Raw genomic sequence first — 21,664 nt, forward strand, 5'->3', positions numbered from 1 at the left:
GTGCCATTCTATTTCTAGACTACCCCCAGCCTCAGTGAACATGAAATGCCATTTTAAGAAGCTTGTTTCCCTTGAGGGCCGCGATCTTTTATATCCTGGGGATGAGGTCAACCTAGTGAGGGACAGGTATTGTATCATGATGAGTAATGACTCGCAATATAACAGCATCCCCTTCTGTTGTAGCTCTGCTAAATGTCCACAAGATGGCGCGGCGCTCGCTCTGCCTCGCCTGTACCTTCTTCCCATCGATCTAGGGAGGGGAGACGTTTCCTGCTGAAGGGAACAGAGGAGAGCAGCGAGGGGTGTCAGAGGAGAGGGGAGAAGGCGATAGCGGCTAGGAGAGGGTGATCGCAGTATAGGAGGAAAATAGGAGGGACGGAGAGGAGCAGGAGAAGGCTGCAGGCTATAGGCAGAAGCAGGAGACAGCAGGGTGGAGTAGAGAAGAAGGTGGGGAGAAAGGATTTGTCATAGCAAGGAGGCTAGCCTGGCCCTATGGAGGAATAATAGGGACCCGGGGCGAGCAGCACGAGACAGGAGGGCTATATAATCGGGTTATTTGTAGGGAGATCTTCAGCCAAAAGGAGGATGCATTTTGCCTTTGGAATTATACATGGTGCGGGGCTGCTGCTGCTTCTCATCACACAGGCTGCTCTGGTAAGATCATAGAAATCCTCATTTATCAAGTCATATTCACGCTCTGAGGTTCACCCCTAACCCTCCATCCCATTAACCTTTCCATTGCTGCGCGGGGCATGCAGACCTTCCCGAGAGCTCCTTCCCATCAGCAGCATTGCTGGCATCACAGTGTGATTGGAATCCACAACACGATCTCTCTGCTCTAAAGTGCATTTTCATTATTTCTTTCCTCTGTGGGTTGCCTCGTGTCCTGTGGAACACGCCAATCTATTTGTTATAGTGCATATTTACATTGATGGCTATTGTGCTGTTTCATGTGATGAAATCGTCCTATCTCTGTGGGTTCTTACTGATATTTTAATGGCTATTCTTACTTCATTCAGAAATGTGTATGAAAATAAATCAGGGCTATTGTGTGGCATAACAGTGATTTAATGAAGCAGGTGCTGTACAGTAGTTGGGCGTGTGGTTATAAAACTGCAGTTAAATAAATGCATACTGTGGTTATGATATTGTAACAAAAGGTCAATTCCCCACATCAATATTAAATTGGATTATTTGCACATGGTTGGGGGACCGTTATTTCTTTTTCTTCACAGGAGAATTTTTTTAATGCTTCACACACTGACCATTAACGGCAAGAAAACTGCATATAGCGTATTTGCAAACGCATGTAAACCAATAGTGAATTGGTTATGAAGTGGTTGTCAAGCTCTCGTAAAATGCCCCTCTTCGATGCAGAAAATTCCACCATGGCCTGTACACATGTATGCGGTGTAGTGAGGTTGGCGCAACTTGGACGTTGCATGTAGCTTTCATATCACCACGCTCAACTCCGCCATTCTCTATCTTCATAGCTGTGTACAGGCCCTAGTGGTTATAGAGGGTGTGAAATGCTGGGTTGCTGCCCTCAGAACCGCCAGTGTGGCCTAAGCCTGAGCAGGTAGCTTTTTTTAATATCATTTTTATATATTGAACGGCAGCAGTTTACATGTTTATGGGTATTAGTGAATTTCTTATGTAGGGTACCAGGAGAGGAGAATGAGTAGCCGCAAGCAGTAATTCTCTACATCCAGCAGTGTTTCATTTTTCTATAGAAAAGATAATGCAGCCTTAGGTGTTGGATTGATTGTACACCCTGAGCATGGTAGGAATGGGTGCACATACTTTTCTTACAGCTTCCATTTCAGTATTGGCGGAAGAAGTGATATTGGGCCTCGTGTATAAAAATGCCTGATGGAACTGTCTTTGTTGTCCTTAGCAACTAACAGAGCATCTGTTTTAGGTTTGCAGAGATTTTTTTTTAAGAAAATGTGAAAATGTTGTTGCAGTAAAAATACAGATGGTTCAGTTTTCAGATACTTGTTATTACCGTGTGCTTAACATGATTAATATTTGCTGTTAAATTAGTATCACATAACTGGACAGTTGTGAGAATAGCATGAAAAATATTTCATGTCAGTTCATAGATCTCTATAATTTGAGGCTCAGTTACCCAGTGGCCTCATAGCTCCATATATACGGTAAATAGTTTATTTATGATTCTGTTCTTTTTGGATAGGTGTGGTGGTTGGGCCTTGTTTTTCTATGCTTTCTGTGCTACATAAAGGTACTGTTGCTGGAATCTGATTGGTTGCTGTGGGTAGCAGATCGACATTCCTCACTCACATGGTCCTATACGATTGTTCAGCAATTTAAAACTGTTTGATAAAATATCATCTGTACTGAGTTCATCTGCCAACACTTAGATTGAGGATGGCTGGGAAGAGGTATGCAACACAGATCTACAAGGTGAGACTTTTCTGTTGTAGGTTGGCACTGTTTCTTTCAGGCTTCTTGCACACGGCCTGTACACACTGCTGCGCTTGCGTTGCGTTTTTAAAAACGCATGCGTTTTTAAAATCGCAAGGTCTTTTGAAAAAGAATGAAAATCGTGATGACTTGTACACACTGGTGCGATGCGTTTTTAGAAAAACGCAATTGCAGTGCCTGCTGCGCTTTTTTAAGCGCAGCGCATGAAAAACGCATTAAAAATGCGCTTGCGTTTTGCCTGCGTTTTTCAGAAGTCAGTATCCCAGAAGACTCTGCAATCTCCTGATTCCTGTTGAAATGTAAACTAGAAAAAAAACAAAGGATTCTTTAGCCAATCAGCAATTACAAGGAAAACGCAAACGCACAAAAAACGCAGGCAAAAGCGCATGCGTTTTTAAAACTACAGGCACTTTAAAAACGCATGCGATTTTGCTTGCGTTTTTCAGTGTGTACAGGCCCTATGGAGACTTGCACACTTCATGTGATGCGTCGCAGTGCGCTGGAAGTATCCAAATTGCCACAATGCCAAAGAAAAGGCACGTTATCGCATGATCGTTGCCTACCGCACAGATTATGCAGGAATGCAAGTCAATGGGCGACACGGTAAGTGTGCATGACGGGAGCGCGGTGCAACGTGGCATGCATGCACAGAAGGAAGGGAATTACATTGATGTACTTCCTACCCAGCTACGTACTTCCTGTTGCCGCATTCTGGCACAAGGTCATATAAAGGCTGATTTATACAGTGCAACCACAATTAAAAGGTGTGCAACCGGCCTCAAGGTAAGAGCAATCTATGGAAGATGCTGATGTATGTTTGGGAAACTTTTTCTAGGAAGTGTGGTGCAAAAACACTGCAAACGTGCAATTCAGTTTAGGGTTTGCTCCTGATGCTGCTCGTTGTCCTCGGGGTCACCCTAGTTCCTTGTGCCTGGAAATCCCCCCAAGCGGTGCTGCGCAATTTAGAACTACGCAGGTGCAAGCTCCAAACCGCGCACACATCGATAGTAAGTATTTATCCACGACCCCTTTCTTTCATTGCATATGTGCAGTGTGAAACGCGCACATGCACAGTTCAGAATCACTCTGTGCCACTTGGGGCAATTCCGGGAGGCTGGGGCAATAAGAGGATCAGGTGCGGGAAATTGGAGGACCCCAAGGAAAATGAGCAGCATCTGGACACTCAGGAGAAGGTAATCAAGCCCACCATGGGCTTCATTCTGTATGCTTTCCCTGATTCAGGGATACTGTAAAACAGTGTCACATTCAGAGAGCATTATAAGGCGTAATAATAATAATAATTATTGAGTATTTATATAGCGCCGATATCTTCTGCAGCGCTGTACAGAGTCTATTGTCTTGATACTAACTGTAGTGACATATGTTTATGTTCTCTCTGCCTGCATTCCATCTTTGAAACCTTGCTAAAGTTATATGTAAATAGTGATCCCTCTGTGGTCTCTGTTTGCATAAGCACCAGTGATTGAACCCTCAGAGCCCTATACAAACACTATGGAGTGAAATGCAAAATGCACAGGAAAATGCAACGCATTTGTATGCATTTTTCTGTGTGTTTTCAGATCTTTTACAGTTACTCTGGATGAGAAGCACATGGAAATAGAAACAAATGCATCAATCGGTGCTTTTGAACATTACAGTGAAAATGGACTTTAGCATATAGTGGGAAAGGTACAATGAAAGTCTATGGCAAATCACACATATATAATGCAAAAATAATGAACCCCAAATGCATTAAGAATGTGCAAAAGCTTCAACCAGAAAGCTCATGCCTGTAGCTGGGGATTGTATCCTATGCTGTGCTAAGCCCATTTGAGGCCTTCTGCAGACAATGATAGTGTATGTCCTAGCAGCAGGTCTTTATGTCAGAGCAGGGATGGGCCATAACCATTTTAAGATATCGGTGACATTCGTAATGTCTGGAGCTGTATATCATTTTGACGATTGTCTAATTAGGAACTGGCATTGGTTTCCTCAAAGAAACGTCTACGGTGACCCTGAGAAAACTGTGCGCTATAGAAAGTGATCATATAATGATAAATGATGTCATTCCAGATTACTATCACTGAAAACTGCACATCTAAATTTACAGCAATTCAAATAGATTTGAGCTGATGTAATTGGAAGTGAGAGTGGCGCAAGATGAGTATCCCTGTTGGCAAATGCAACATTCTATCACATTAAAGGACCAATAGGGAGGCTTGAAAGGTCAAACGGAAATGAAGTCCTCCTGATATTGGGGTACTCCCTCCTGAGAGTCTATGCATCTGCAGTTCTTCCTTTGGCAGGGCTGGTTTTCTGGAAAGGCCCAGGTCGTGAGCGGCTGCCATCCAAAGGAGTGGCTGGACATGGAAGAGGGTTAGCTAAATATGGAAGAGGAGGATGCAAATGGGGAACAACACATGGAAGAGGGGTGCTGCTGAGCAAGGTTGCTGTACATGAAAGAGAGGAGCTGCTGTATATGGATGTTGCACATGGATAATTGGTCTGCTCATGGATGGGAGGGGCACTATTGCACAAGTATGGGGAGCAACAAGAAACTTGCCTTGGGTGGAAAAAGTATAACTCTGACCTTGTTCTTTGAGCATACTGTAGTTCGGAAGCAAAAGAGTGTTGAGTTATGTCGTTTTCACTGAGGAGAACTTTTGATCATGTATTTTAGCTATGTATGCTACATTTATATTGCCCGATTTTAGCTAAGGGTTACTTTCGAACAGAAATCCAGCAGACCAGCAGAACACTTGTACATCTGTGCAGCTTTTCTGAGGATTTGTTAAGCTGTCTGCCACAGCACATAGCTAGAGGAGCCACCCATCGTACAGAACTCTCTACTTCCTGAGCCTACTCCATGCATTCTGCTCATTGGACTATGAATAAGCATCAGCAAACTGTAGAGGTCCTCTCTGTTTTCCCTCCCTTAGTGCTGATTCACATGGATGCGCCGGTAAACGACAGCCCCAGCGCTCGTTGTTTAAACGTTGTCAATTGAGATGAATGGACAGATGTCGGTACAATTGCTTACTGGTGTTTACCGTTGTTTGCACAAAAGCCGTGTTTTGATCCCGGTTTTTGCCTCTGTCCACCTGGCACCTACCCAATCCTGGAAGCAACATGTAGCTTTCAGGAATGTTTACCCCAATGCTTCCGTGTCCCCTGCGGGGATGAAATATGCTTCTCGCTGGGAAGAGCCGCTGAAAGACGACAAATGCTTTTCTGCACGCTTGCAGGAAAGCATTCGAATAGAGATGCCGGGCTGCCAAGGACGGCTGGTTCAGGTGTCGATCTGAACCAACTCTTGCTATAATCCTAACCATCAGCTCCTGGGTCTAAAACATGTTAGCATTGGATCACTGTGCTGTACTGTAAGCCTGATTTCCTTACTGTGCCAGCACTTCCTCTTTCACCCTATAATCCAACATTCCAGTGGATTATCTATAGATAGGCGGTTTTTATACTAGCTCTATTTAAAAAACGAATTTACAAGTTTTCATTTAATAAATAGCTACATTGTACTGCATCAATCAGTACCTATCATATAGTAAGTAGCTAGCATAATGCCTATGACTGATACACAGGCCATGTTATAAGCATTGTAGAAGCAAGCCTGGCAGCAAGCAGACTGTGGGGAAAAACTGTTGACTGCTGTAGCTCTAAAGAGAGTCACATGATCAGGTGATTCTCTAGACCTGTAAATTCCTTCTATGCTTCCTCCCAACCAGTCAGGTTAGGGAAACACTAGTTTAGTATTGAAGCCCCTTTCCACTTTCAAAATTTCTGTCCTCCTTTCCAACCCCCACCTCAGTAATGTTTCAGACTGTGAATGGATATGTTAAGTTTTTATAGTTACTGTAAATATCTGTATCTAAAAGAGAACCTGAGATGTTAAAATAATAAAGTAAATACTTACCTAAGGAGAGGGATTCCCCTGGATCCTCCAGAGGCTTCCCACGCTGTCCTCTGCTACTGCCCAGGACCTCCCTTAACATTAGAGCTGTGCTCCTCTGTGTGATTTTTATACCTGCGCTTCGGCTCAGGTACACTTTAACACTCAGCAGTGAAGTCATGTGATTGCTGCTGTGCCTTGTTGTCTCTGTCTCCTCCTCAGTCAGAGGAGCTTTGCCTTCTGGGAGACTACTGACCAGTCCTTATAGAAGCTGCATCTCAGCCCCCTATTGGTTGAAATGAATGGAGGGGGTAGTACCAGCATGTTCTCAGTGGCAGGCTCACAGCAAGTGTCAGAGCCTGCCAGTCTTCGGGAAACAGGAGGCTGCAGCGGCAATCACATGAGTGCGTTGCGTCAGTTTAAAATACAGATATTTTCAGCAATACTTTTATATTAATAATCTGTCTGTTGTTAGACCTCGTTCACATCATCACACGCAGAGGGCCGTGCGATCGGAAAGCAACGCTTACGATCGCACGGCATCTGCGTTTCCATGCGTCACGTGGCTAATCCCATTCACTGTAGTGTATGGATCAGCTGCGCATTTGCCAAAAAATGCGTGCAGCATGTGTTTGCGCACTGGTATGCAACACATGCAGTGTGAACATCAGGCAGTGCAGTCTATGTACTTCTGATGTTCGTGCGTGTCTGCCTCCTACACATGTTGCCGAAATACGGACAGCAACTCGTGTAATGTGAGGCCTAAGGATGGGGAGTTGGACTGCATAAAGGGGATTTAATAGAAGTCTTTTGATGATGATTGTCCTTGTAATCTGCAGAACATTTTGTTACAGTAAAATACCAAATTTCCTTTGTGCAGTTTTAGCCGTACTTTGCTCCCTCTTATCTGCATCCTGTCACGGTGCCAACAAAAATTCCACTTGATGTACATCATTATCCATGATGTAATAGCATATTCTTATATCATGAATGACTTTGGATTTGAACTGGATCCAGATTCATCACCTGCTTGTGTATAAAGTGGGAAGAGACTCGTGAGCGACACTGCTGAGCATCTTGATGAGGCACTTATGTGGCATCGCAGTATATGGAGTACAGCTGACATCAAATTATATATTTGGAATACCAGCGTTGCTAACACCTTCATGTGACAGCTTAGCAGTAAATAAACATTCTGCATTGGCTGGTTACTTAGCGAGCACTTACATCTTGGATATTAAGTCTGGCTTGGTTTTGTATATTCATTGCAAACTATCTCTATGCGATACAAGAAGTAACTTATTGCTTCTAGCTTTTAATTAGGCCTTATTAACACGGCCTAAATAAAAAAAAGCTGGAAAAAATGCATACAGAGTTTGAATGCATTCATCCAGGCTTTTTTCCAGGGCTGTGGAGACGGAGTCTGAGCAATTTTGGGTACCTGGAGTCGGTGGTTTTATAAACTGAGGAGGTGGATGTACCAACTCCACAGCTCTGGGAAGTATTAGACTAAGGAGTTGGAGTCAAAGAGTCAGAGTCGGAGCAATTTTGGATACCTGGAGTTGGAGTCGGAGGTTTCATAAACTGATGAGTAGGAGTCGGAAGGTTTTTGTACCAACTCCACAGCACTGCTTTTTTCAGGTTTTTACTGTGCATTTGGTAATTGTTTTCTACGCATGTAAACCAGCTGTTTTAAAGAGACACTGAAGCGAAAAAAAAAATATGATATAATGAATTGGTTGTGCACTATAAATAATTACTAGAAGATTAGCAGCAAAGAAAATATTCTCATTCTTTTATTTTCAGGTATATAGTGTTTTTTCTAACATTGCATTATTCTATAATATGTGCAGATTACACAACACTCTGCATTCAAAATGAGTCTTTCAGAGCAGTCTGTGAAGTAATGACCTCTCCTCTAGCAGAGAGAAAGTAAATAGTCCAGGAACAGTTGAGATAATAAAAGTCAGATAACAGCCCTCTCCACGACTAACTTAGTCGGAGAGCTTAATGGCTTGTTTGCATAGAGATAACAACTGGAGTTTCTTAACTCTTCCTGTACTGGAAACAATTAGACTGATGTATCTGATCTTAATGTTTTATTTCTTAGCTGTACTACACATACAAATCATAATATCATAATTTTTTTTTCGCTTCAGTGTCTCTTTAACGCCTGAAAAAATGCTATGGATATGCATGTGCAGAAGTGACACTTGCACACATTCATCTGTGTATCCCTGCATGCCGTGTTCACATGACCGCCCTCAAATCGGACTAATGTACAAGTTCACTTCTACATGACTGGAAACTTCACACAAGAACGCTGGTGGGATGTTAAGATGCTGCATTTTAGTATAGGCACCATCTCTTTACATGTGGCCTCTGAGCAGCTGCCATTCTGATAAACATTTTCTTGTCTGCTCAATGGTAAAGCCGGGAAAGCTAAATACAATCTATTGCACTAATGGAGAAACAAAAAGCTTGCTGGCAGAAATGGTCAGGTGAGCTAAACTAAACTTAAAGGGGAACTGAAGTAAGAGGTATACGGAGGCTGCCATATTTATTTCCTTTTAATCAATACCAGTTGCCTGGCAGCCCTGCTGGTCTACTTCTCTGCAGTAGTATCTGAATAACACCAGAAACAAGCATGCAGCTAGTCTTGTCAGATCTGACATTAATATCAGAAACACCTGATCTGCTGCATGCTTGTTCAGGGGCTATGGTTAATAGTATTAGAGGCAGAGGATCAGCAGGGCTGCCAGGCAACTGGTATTGCTTAAAAGGAAATATACATGGCAGCCTCCATATACCTCTCTCTTCAGTTCCCCTTTAACTGAAACATTCCAGCAGTTGAGATGTGTCAGGATAGTGTCTTGCTGTACCATGTTGCAAGAACGTGGACCAGCATGTAAAGCAGCCATGCCACATGCTCTTAACAAAATGTCCCAATGTGATCATATCCCTGCATTTCATGAACAGAAAATCAATTGATAGAAGAATATTTAGATAATTCCTTAAAGTGGTCCTCCGCTTTTAATTCCAAAAAAACTGAATGACACTTACTATGGTGTTTTTTTTTTAAAACCAATGCAGCACTGGCTGACTACTTCATTAAACAGCAGGGAAGCACTGTGGCACCACACACAGTAGATGCCTGGAGAACACATGTAACAGGTCAACTGAACCTGTATATTTTGCCAGTGCCTTGTCTCAGTGGCACCTCTGGAATGGAACATACCGGTACTTTGACTGGTGCTGCACTACTTCTCTCTGTCTTCACCTTTCCTATCTGAGATAGGCTGCCTCAGTGGCACAGGTACAAACAGAGTACCCCTCAGGCCACACTATGAGGCTCCGCCCACCCACATATCACACCAATTTTTCAGATAAGGGTATAGACAACCAACAAAACCTGGGTTTTATGGCACACGTGGTCAGTTTTCAGCCATTTTTTCCTGCTACTCTGTTATTACTTCTGAAGCCTGTGCTGATAGCATGGATTTTATTTTTACATCGAAAGGTCCACTTTTTAAGGGTCTTTGATATAAATGCATAGATAAGCCTGGTAAATGGATCCAGCATGTCAGAATATTAGGTTTAAATCTATCAGGTGACAATAATATCTCTCTGTGATGTGATTCAGTATGTAGCCGCTGTGTGGCCGGAATCACTGTGGGTCATTCTGGGTCTCGGACGTTTATTAATCAGCATAGTCATTGTCAGCAGCTACCGGATTTCCCCACCTGTACAAATATTTCAGTCATGTTTCCATCCCCTCCCTCGTCTGGTCAGTTTTCTACACACAACACCATTAGACCATTATCTTCTGTATTTTGTCAGGTTTTCCTGCAGTTATTTCATTCCCAACAACTACTCATTTCCACTGGTGGAAAAAGTGTTTTAGGAGCACAAATGCAAAGGAAATGTCACACACAGGTGGAAGCTAAGCTACAAAACAATATATAAAGCTAGGGATACACTAGGCAATATTTATCTTTTCTAAATTACCGGTATGTCTGGAAATATTGATTGATTTACTGGCTTTTAGCACTCAGCTTTGATCAGATATCAGCACAAATGTGCTGTAAACTGAGCAGGAGTTTACTGCTGCTAGGCTGGTGCAGCTTTGTGCAGTACGAAGCTATGCCAGTATTGATTGCCTACCACTCCCTGCTGTGCCCTGTCTGCACTCAGTCCATTTAAGGATGCACACTCTTATTAATGTTTTATCAGCATGTTTTTGAAATGGATTAAGAGAGCCCTGGTTATTTTTACTTTGTATTTATCGATTTTTTTAATGAAATTTAGTTTGATAGATTTTTTTTAATCAAATCCCAGATTTGACCTATTAACCCTTTAGCAGCCAATTTATTTAGAGGCTTGCAAGTGCTCCAGGCCAATTTATTTTAGCACATTTTTTTTTATTTCTTCTTTGTTACAGTTTCTTGCTTCAAATTAGTACTGCTTTAATGTGTATTTATGGCCACTTGTCACTAGGGGGCAGTGTGAGACAATAACAGAGGACTTCTGCTTTCAGTTTTTATATTTTCTGCTAGTAGAAAGAGATCAAAGCATTCAGAGAATTTACAGCATATTGAGTTCTGCCGACTGAGGTAAAAAGCAGTGCACGTATCTCAAGCGAGATAACTCTATTGAAGCTGCTAATAGATGCAATAGATTGCATAGTGTACACCAGTATTTTCAGATAGAGAGAAGGAGGGCCAGAACAAGCACTGGTAAGCACGCAGCTGGTATTCAAGAACAGCTGACAGGTGGTGGTTTTACCGCCTTCAGCCTCCAGTGTGAAAGAGGCCTAAGTCTAGTTATTTGCTCTTGGGTAACCGCACCGTGTGTCAAGCGCTGACATGTGTGATTACAAACGCTGCGATTTGGCTGCATCAAATTGCAACTGGAAAGCATCTGCTAGCGAGCAGAAAAGCATTTGGCAACCTTCTGTGGCTTTTGGCAAAGGTGTCACTTTTTAACACCCGCAGGATGACATGGAAAAGTCACAATTAGCTGATCCTGGACACTACTACTAGCATCCAGGATGAAATGAGATGACGGGATCAAGAGCGGTATTTGAGTGAACAGCAGTAAATGATCGTGCTGGCGGCTTTCCATTCACTTGAATGGAGAGCGCTTAAACGAAAAGCACCACGACCATTGCTTCACGACCTCCGTTTGAACTGGCCCTTAGCTGCTAAATAAATAAAATTCAGATTTGTTGCTCTAGGAAACGTGAAGTTCACTTCACATTAGCCACATCTCCTTACCTTATTGGATTGAGGGTTGCCATACTTTCTGAAGATGAGAACGGTTTGATCAGTATATGCATGACATGGCCAGTTGCAAACACAATTAATGAGGTATTTGCATTATTATTTTAGTGTGCTTTATGTCTTGATTGTTTGAATACGTGTATTTCTGGTGGGAATATGATGTCATAGTGGGTGATAGATAAACTTGTACATAAACATTTAGGCTGCTTTCACAGTGCGACGCACAGCAACACAAAATATGTTTGACATTCACAGTGCTCACGTTGTGTTGTGTGTAACGTGTAGCAATATTTAGAAAGTGCTGCATGCTGTGCGTTAGAAGCGTTATTAGCTGCGTTGGACTGTTTGCACATGCTCAGTAATGTTCAGTTTTAAAAAAAAAATGTGACGCATGCGCCGTTTTCGTTCCATCAGTATGTGACGAAAACGGCGCACCGTGATACACATAACGTACCTTAAAACAACATCCAACTTCAAAACCCACATGCGTTGCATTAGGGGCACGTTGTGCGACCATAACGTTGCATCAAACGCAACGTCTAAGTGTGAAAGAGCCCTAAATCTTGCACTATTTTCTTATGGTTTTTTTTGTTGACTTGACTTGACAAAGGGTAGCCTCTGTGACTCTGGAATGATCATGGGTTACATAGGTTTGACAAAGGTTATGACACCCATAGTCCTATATTGGTAAATGGGGGGGGGGGGGCACTTTTTAGTGTGGGGGTTTCTGGTTTGGGGCAGTTTGATCAGTGATGAAGAGGCTTTGAGGATTGTGGTTACCTGCCCCTTCGACACCTATTGAAGCAAGAGTAGGTAGAAAGAATTAGAATATTTATTTCTGGAAAAGGGCATTGAGACCCTTGGGTAGTTGATTTCATATGAGCCACTTTAAAGTACCCAATCAGGAATCCCTGCTCACTCATTTCCTGTACTATGGACTTTAGATCTTCAGAATGCTGTGTTCTCAGAAGCTACGGGCTCTTCCCTGGCACCTTGTAGGCTAAATATTATGATGATGCCCAGACATGGTTTTCCTTGATAATGCCAACCGATCATTGCTGTATTAATTTGTCTTATATTTAGTGCCACATCTCAGCATTTTCCATTTTGATGCACATAATAGATTTTTGAGGATTTTATTTATGTGTTTCTTGGGCTACTGCTATTTATAATTCTTATCTCAATTGATAAAGTTGAGTAGTTTTTGCCTGTAGAAGAAGGTTTAGAACAAAATGAAAAAGCCATAAATCTTAAAAAAGTTATATATTTTTAAACTGATAATGTCTTTGTTATATATTATTATTATTATTATTTAGTATTTATATAGCTCCGACATATTACGCAGCACTGTACAGTGTATATATATATATATATATATATATATATATATATATATATATATATATGTATATATATATATATTGTCTTGTCACGAACTGTCCCTCAAAGGAGCTCACAATCTAATCCCTACCATTGCCATATGTCTATATTATGTAGTGTGAGTAGTGTAGTCTAGGGCCAATTTTTTTTCTTTTTTAGGGGGAGCCAATTAACTTATCCGTATGTTTTTGGAATGTGGGAGGAAACCGGAGTGCCCAGAGGAAACCCACGCAGACACGGAGAGAACATACAAACTCTTTGCAGATAGTGCCATGGCTGGGATTTGAACCAGGGACCCAGCGCTGCAAGGCGAGAGAGCTAACTACTACGCCACCGTGCTGCCCAATATATATATATATATATATATATATATTATATAATTTTAGGGGCTTGTTGACACAGTTAGGTGGTGTCATTATACAGGGGTAAAATTGCTGGGTGCAGAGAGGGCACATCTTTGCCGGTACTTCCGTCAGGTAGGCAGGGAATGTTGCGCAATTAGCAAGACTTGAGTTGTCTATGTTGCCATGGTACTGTGCTCTGCATAATGTGCAGTGTATAAGAGATTTATTATTATTATTGATTTATAAAGTGCCAACATATTCCATGGCGCTGAGATTGCATGGAAAGCAATGTCTGACATGTCCACTTATGTGTGGCAGTGATGTACTGCTGTATGCTGCCAGAGGCTCACCTACAGGATCCAGCGCCGTGACCGTGGACGGGTTCCTGCACTCCCTGGTCTGCGTGGTCCTTGCGTGCGTCGACCCCAGCGCTCTTCTCATTAGGGCTGTCAGGATGGACGCACATGATCAGACATCCATTCTATACACTGAGTGGAGGTAATGTCATCTGACCCAGCTACCTCTTTACTGGATTGGGTGAGTGTGTGTGGCCGGCCACTGATTAGATTGTATTTAAAGCCTGCTATGTCATTCATGCTTTGCCAGTTATAGCGTTTGTTGCCTTAGGGCAGTGATCTGCAAACTTGGCTTTGCAGCTGTTAAGGAACTACAAGTCCCACAATGCATTGCAGGAGTCTGACAGCCACAGTTATGATTCATAAAGGCAAATGCATTGTGAGACTTGTAGTTCCTTAACAGCTGGAGAGCCAAGTTTGCAGATCACTGCCTTAGGGTACTGCTGGGTGCTCTCATACTACAGTATATTGGATTCCTGTGTTTAACCCTTGCTTGTGATTGACCTCTCTTAGGATTGCTGCCTGTATGAACTTGGGTTGTATTGACCTTGCCTTGCCTACTCTCTTGTACCATATTTCTGATCTACCATGTATAACCCTCGATTGTTACTGAACTTGCTTACGGCTCTGTGGTTCTGTACCTTGCAACTTTGATCTATCGTGTATGACCTTGGATTGTCTCTGGCTTAACTTACTACCTCTTCATGTCAGGTTATCAGTTGCTGCTTAGACTGTCCTACTCCTGTAGTGCCCAGCGTGGTCCTGTTGGTACCTCCTCCTTGCCCATTTCAGTTTCTATACCCTGTGCGCATGAAGGCCTGAGTGTAATTGGGTGTTGGGACGACGCACTTTGTCATCCCTTGGCTGACCGGAGACACGCCATACAAGGTGAGGACAGTGTAGGAGATTAAATGGGGTCAGCATCACAGTGGACAGCAGGGCAGGTGACGACACATTGTAGTGTACCATAAAGCCCCATATAAGCCTAGTGCGAACAAGTCCTTGTTAATCTCTAGATGATACAGTATTTGCTAATTTAGCCTAAATGAGGCTTGAAACTTTATGCTGGTAGCACACTTGTCGCTGCAGGAAAGGAAGCCACAAGTTTTCTGCCATAGACGGTTCTACGTTGTTTTTCTTTCTGCATTTGCGTTTTTCGTACGTGTTTTATGTGCTTTTTATGTTTTTGCATTTTTTTGTAAAGGTTTGTGTTTAATTAGTGAAAAAATGCATTATCAAATCATTGTTTTCTGTGATTTGACAAAAACTGATTCTCCATAGAAAACCATTATGTGCGGGTTTGTTGTGGTATCATGTTTTTTTCCATTTGAAAATGATGGATTGATGGTGCTCTGAGGCATGTTGAAAGCTTTGGATTTCTTTTTATAACCCAACCCTGACTTGTACTTCTCAGCAACTTTGTCCCTGAGTTGTTTGGAGTGCTCCTTGGTCTTCATGGTGTGATGCCTCTTGCTTAGTGATGTTGAAACCTCTGGGACCTTTCTTAAAAGGTGTGTTCATACTGACAGATCATGTGACACTTCAACTGCACACAGGTGGACTTCATTTTACTAATTATGTTACTTTTGAAGGTAATTAGTTGCACCAATACATATGCAGATGCCAATTTTCCCTTTTTTTTTTTTTTTAATTTGTTTTTACATTTATTTTTTTCATTTCACTTCACCAGCTTAAGATTATTTTGTGCGGATCCATCATATAAAATAAGGATATGAAATATTAAAATTACTGGATAAAAAGTAACAAAATAGGTAGAAAGCCTAGAAGGGTGAATACATTTGCAAGGCACTGTGTAAGACTGGTAGTTTATAAGGCTGTCAGCGATGACCAATTATTAACATCTGGGAGACAAGGATGCAGCATCTATCAAAATACAAAATGGATTCCATTATGGAGATTGTCTAGTCTTGTGGTTTTGCTGCGCTTTTCATTTACCACATGGATGTATAAAATCCTGTTATGCTCTCTAGCATATTATATTCAAATGATATAATAATCAATTTAATATGTCTACATTTGAAACGTTGGTATTGTCTTTTTCTGTTCCGTCCTCTATAAACATTTGGCTTGCTGTGAAGTAATCCTTATTGTAAAGATTGCAGCACAAGCAGCTAAAGCACGGCAAGCTCAGACAATGCTCAGATCAATAACATGATGGGCTGATAATACAGCATGAGAAGACTTCTGTAATGCTATGTTTATGTGTTCTCAGACATTGCTTCATATACAGCACAACATAAAAGACCTAGGTAACGTCTGTGACTGATTTTACACATAATAATGATGCTTCAAGCAAGACTGCTACCTCAGCTAACAGAATGTGACAGCAGTGGATATGATAGGCTGTAATTTCTTCTCTGTATGTCCAAAAGAAAACATGTAGTTGCTTTATGAAAAAGGACTTGCATTCAAAAAACGAGGAACTGGAATGCTATTAGTATCACAACTTTGTAGAAAAACTTTATTGACACGTATTACAAAAACATTAAAAGAGATTCCTCAATTCCACATAATTAGTTTCCAATAAATGGTACATCAAAATACATCCAAAAGACTGGAGCTGATGGAGCTGATAGGAATTGTAGCTGATAGGAATTGTATTCTGGCTTGATTTAGTTGTAACTTTAAATGAGCATTGTGTCCTTAGAGGCAACGACACATGTTCGTTTCGGGCCTTTTATACAATACATATGCCCTTCATCAGGCCGTAACACAAAATTCTGTATGGCTCAGTCAATATGGAGGCCAGAAAAAAGTAGAAATGGCATCTGACCCACCAGATGCACAAATTGGCCTTTCCACAGCGTAGTATGAAGAGAACGCTGCTATGATGGATATGATAGGCTGTAATTTCTTCTCTCTATGTCCAAAAGAAAACATGAACAGCACTAGCATCAGGGAGCCACAAAGCATAAATTACTATATGTAAAAGACTGCGTGACAGAATTCACAGAGAAATAATGTTAACATGGATTTTTTCTACATGGAACTACAGGTACATTTTTTTTATTTTGGCTAGCTTGGGGAATAGTCAGGTTAGAACCTCTGTTAGGATTTGCTGTCTGGATTCCAGCTGAGGAGATTACCTTTTGTCTCCTATTCCAGTGACAAAGTAAGGCAAAATCTCCTCAGCCTAGGCAGATGTAAAAAAACCTATTAGATGTTATAATCCTTAGATCCTTCAAGTGCGCTCATAAAGGACAATTGAAGTGAGAGGGATCTGGAGGCTCCCATAATTATTTCCTTTTAAACAATGCACATCACCTTGCTGTACTGCAAGTCCTCTGTCTGTACATGCAGATCAGATGCTTGACAAAAGTCTGACTAGATTTGCCTCCAGGTCTGTGGAGTCGGTACAAAAATCATCCGACTCTGACTCCTCAGTTTATGAAACCACCGACTCCAACTCCAGGTACCCAAAATGGCTCTTACTCCTCGACTCTGACTGCTTAGTCCAATACTTACCAGAGCTGTGGATTTGGTACAAAAATCATCCGAGTACTGACTCCTCAGTTTATGAGACCTCTGACTCCAGGTACCCACTCTTGACTCCACAGGCCTGTTTGCCTCAAACTTGTTTCGGGAGGAGGGTGATTCAGACACTACTGATGCATAAGATCAGCAGGAAGACAGGGAACTAGTATTTAATTGTAAGGAGATAAATATGGCAGCCTCCATATCTCTCTCACTTCAGGTGTCCTTTAAAGTCCCAGTTCAGCCACAGCTTTTGTAATTGCATTGCATTTTAATTCATTCAAACAAATGTACTGTACTTAAAGAGGTCTGAAAGTCATCATTTCTACTTAGCTCTTAACGATTCCTCACAGCTTTAAACCTACTATCCCAGATTTTTTCTTTAGCAGAACATCACTGAAATGGTTAAACAAAGCACTTTGTCCTGCAATTCAGCTTCAAATCCGCATCCAACTGGAGATAACAGTAACTTTGTTTGCATTCTAATGTTGATACATGTGTGTAAACACAGTGTAACAAGTGAAAAGGAGCTCTCTGTGAAGCTCTCTGTGCTTCAAGCACACAAACAGCTCAGAACAGCTAATTAGAAGATGTTGATATATAATAAAAAGCAGTTTGAATAAAATACAATGGCAGGTTTCAGGGCAAGATAAACTATACTTTGGAGACTTGTAATTTGTAAACAGACAATATTACTTATGCACAAAAGCAAATATGATAACTGTATAAATAATAAAAAGTAGGAAAACATTTTGATTCAATGTTATGCCGGAATGTTATGTTATTGAATGTTATGTTTCAGACCACTTTAAAATGTAGTCTTACTGAGTCATTGGATACCATGTGGCCATGTTGTGATAGAGAAGTCGGAGATCCATATAATTGGGGAAATAATAATATTGAGTAAGTATTTGTATAGCACCAACGTCTTCTGCAGCGCGTTACAGAGTATATATAATATTATTATTTAAATGTCCCTCAGAGGAGCTCACAATCTAATCCCTACTGTAGTTATATGTCCATCGTAATCTAGGGCAAATTTATGGGGGAGCCAACTAACTTATCTGAATGTTTTTGGGATGTGGAAGGAATCAGGAAAATCCACTCAGACAAAGGGAGAACATCCAAACTCTGTGCATAGAGTGCCCTGGCTGGGATTTAAACTGGGGACCCAGCACTGCAAGGCGAGAGTGCTATCCAATATGCCACCATGCTGCCGTAGTGGTGACAGTAATTATGAATGCAAAGTGAGGACTAGGTCTCACTCCTCTATTCAGATAAGCAACCAAGGACATACAATTCAGCCTATGGGAAAGCCCTGCTCCCTGAAGAGTCAGATGCAGTATGTCTGATTTACTGAGGCATCCCCAGAGGTCCCCAAGCATCCTCAATGGGAAACAGTGACCCAGCAAACCTGGGCCGGATTATTATTTGTATTGTCTTCTGTTACATTGCAAACAAGTTACAGTTCATGCCTGAGTTATACTGAAACACGGGAACAATTGCTGAGATGTTAGTAAATTTGCAATTGTGTGACATTTTATTTATTTATTGTATTTCTAAAGCGCCAACATATTACGCATCAGTCTCACAGTCTTTTCCTTTTGTTTTAACCAACCCAGGCAATGTTAGTTTTACTAAACAAAAACTCTTGCGTTGTGCACAGCATTTAGCTGCAATCCCACAGCCACTAATTCACAAACCACTTAGCAATCCTGACTGTGATCTGATGTGACCCACATGAGGGTGGCAAAGCCTTAATAGCAGGCAGTACGGGTTTGATGAATCACTTATGATTTCATCTCTGGAAATACTTTAGAGATGCCTTAGTAAAACTGGCCCATCAACCTGCATTCAACAGATAAACAGCTTATTCACTGCCTTACCTCTTGTGTCTTCCCCCATCCTTTTAGGTATTACCCTTGTTGGGGTGGGGTCCTTTTCCTGTGAGTTATTGTCATTTCTGCGTGTTTTATTAGAAAAGGGTTTTATTGCTGGAATCAGGTAAAAAGGGCGCTAAGAGTAAACATTTTAACCGACACAAATGAGCACAAAGCACAACATATGCTAATATTCAAGACCTTCTGAGGTTCAACACAGGCAAAATATACACTAGAAAAAAAACGCCTATGGTCTATAATATTAGAGTCATCATTACAATCCACACGTCCATAGTGAAAAATGTCAAAATGTATTGATGGACCGTACCAGTGGAGAAATAAAACATTAAAATCAATAATAAAATATCCCTGGTCACACTGAATGTAATCAGCAACCTCGGTTCCAACAAGAAAATTCTAATGGTATATCATCTGATCAGGAATAATAGCTTGAATCAGGTAAGTAGCAGGAAAAAAGAAAGAACAATCCTGTGCTGTAAAAAAAAACGTATTCAAAAACACATGAAAAATCCATAACAGTGCTAAAAGGAGGCCCCCTTCAGAAGCAGCCGCCCGCTGCGACCACGTCAGGCTGTCTCCCGGTCCTCCAGTTTCCCATTCCTTGGGTAAGCTAGCACATTGCACACAGCACTTTACCTTGGTGCAATTGGTTACTACCTCATCTTGTATTTATGACCACTATTGGGAACAATTTTGTCTGTGTGTGTATGTGCCCTCCCATGTGATTTCATATGGGGATGCATATGCACACGCCCTCCATTGTTGCATTTGGCACTTTTTTTGATTGTTATTTATTATTGGGGCATGTTTTAGCACTGTTATGGATTTCTCATGTGTTTTTGAATAAGTTTTGTTACAGCCAGGGCTGTGGAGTCGGTACAAAAATCCACCAACTCCGACTCCTCAGTTTAGGATTCCACCGACTCCACGACTCCGACTCCTCTAATTTGCATATTACAATCTTGTTTATTAAAAGTATGTAACATGAAATTTGTCTCTTAACTGCCAACGCTTAGGAATTTTAAAAGACAACTGAAGTGAAAAGGATATGGAGACTGCCATATTTATTCCCTTTAGTCGTAGACAAAAACTAGTCCTTGGTAAGAGTACTTGTAAAAGGTACAGACCAGAACAAAGAACATGGATCAGGCCCTAGGCAATGTAACTGTGGGTACATGTAAGAGTGATGTGCAGGTACTCTGCAGGGGAATAAGGGGATTCTTCCTCTATTACACATTCTTCATGCACAATCTGAACAAGGTTTATGGGTGATATACAACACCTCTGTGTTCAATGTGCACAACATTCTCAGTGGATTCCCTGCAGCTCTGTGTGGAGTGCATATGTAGAGTATAGTACTACTGTGTAACAAAGTAAACCTGAGACAGATGAAATTAAAGTTTTATACATACCTGGGGCTTCCTTCAGCCCCCTTCAGGCTAATCAGTCCCTTGCTGTCCTCCTCCACCACCTGCATCTTCTGCTATGAGTCCAGGTACTTGAGCCAGTCTGGCATAGTGCACATGCACACACTCCGCCGCCGGAAGCGTACTACACCTGCGCAGCACTATTGCGCAGGTGCAAAATGTTCCTGGCTGTGGGAGCGGCATGTGGCTGGACTGTGCTGACTGGCTGAATTACCAGAACTCATAGCAGAAGATCCAGGTGGCGGAGGAGGACAGCGAGGGACTGATTAGCCTGAAGGGGGCTGGAAGAAGCCCCAGGTACCGTATGTATAAAACTTTTCTTTTCATCCTTCTCAGGTACCATTTAATTTGTAGTCACCAAACCAAATTTTAACAACGTATCAAATTATTTGATTTCATGAGCAAAGTACATTTGCATAAATCAGAATCAACACAGAATTATTTCCATCTCATTGACCATCTCTATTAGTGGCATGGCTACACATCGGGCTTTATTCTTACAGCATAGATGTTATTTAGTATATATAAGAGATTCCTGTGTACACATCATATATACAGTCACAATCAGATCTGTATATCTGACTTTAAAAACACGGGGACTGCTTTATTGAAGCATCACAAGTAACTAATTTTGATTGGTTTATTTCTTACTGTATATATAAATTACTTATGATGACTATTATCTGAGAAATAGAAAATTTTATCATAATTTCTATTTTAATTACAGTTTAAATTCATTGGGAATCGGAGTCGGTGCATTTTTTCCCGACTCTGACTCCAGGCACCCAAAATTGCCCCGACTCCACGACTCTGACTCCGACTCCACAGCTCTGGTTACAGCACAGGATTGTTCTTTCTTTTTTCCTGCTACTTACCTGATTCGAGCTACTATTGCTGATCAGATGATATACCATTAGATATTTCTTGTTGGAACAGGTTGCTGATTACATTCAGTGTAACCAGGGATATTTTCTTACTGATTTTAATGTTTTATTTTTCCACTGGTATTGTCCATCAATACATTTTGACATTTTTCACCTTGGACGTGTGGATTGTAATGATTACTCTCTATAGACCATAGATGGTTTTCTTTTTCTAGTTTATAAGATAAAAAATGTTGACGCCAGGAG

The 21,664-nt window shown here is 41.4% G+C and overlaps 1 protein-coding gene across 1 annotated transcript in view; it reads left to right on the forward strand.

Moving 5' to 3' along the window:
- Positions 1 to 257: 257 nt before the first annotated feature.
- Positions 258 to 21,664, forward strand: part of SDC3 (syndecan 3) — a 157,455-nt gene continuing 136,048 nt past the window's right edge. Inside the window, exon 1 of the mRNA XM_068269146.1 lies at positions 258 to 654. Within this exon, the coding sequence (XP_068125247.1) occupies positions 586 to 654 (69 nt within the window). The 5' untranslated portion in view covers positions 258 to 585. The remainder of the gene's footprint in view (positions 655 to 21,664) is intronic.

The sequence above is a fragment of the Hyperolius riggenbachi genome, chromosome 2 (genome assembly GCF_040937935.1).
Source record: "Hyperolius riggenbachi isolate aHypRig1 chromosome 2, aHypRig1.pri, whole genome shotgun sequence".
Lineage (NCBI taxonomy): Eukaryota > Metazoa > Chordata > Amphibia > Anura > Hyperoliidae > Hyperolius > Hyperolius riggenbachi.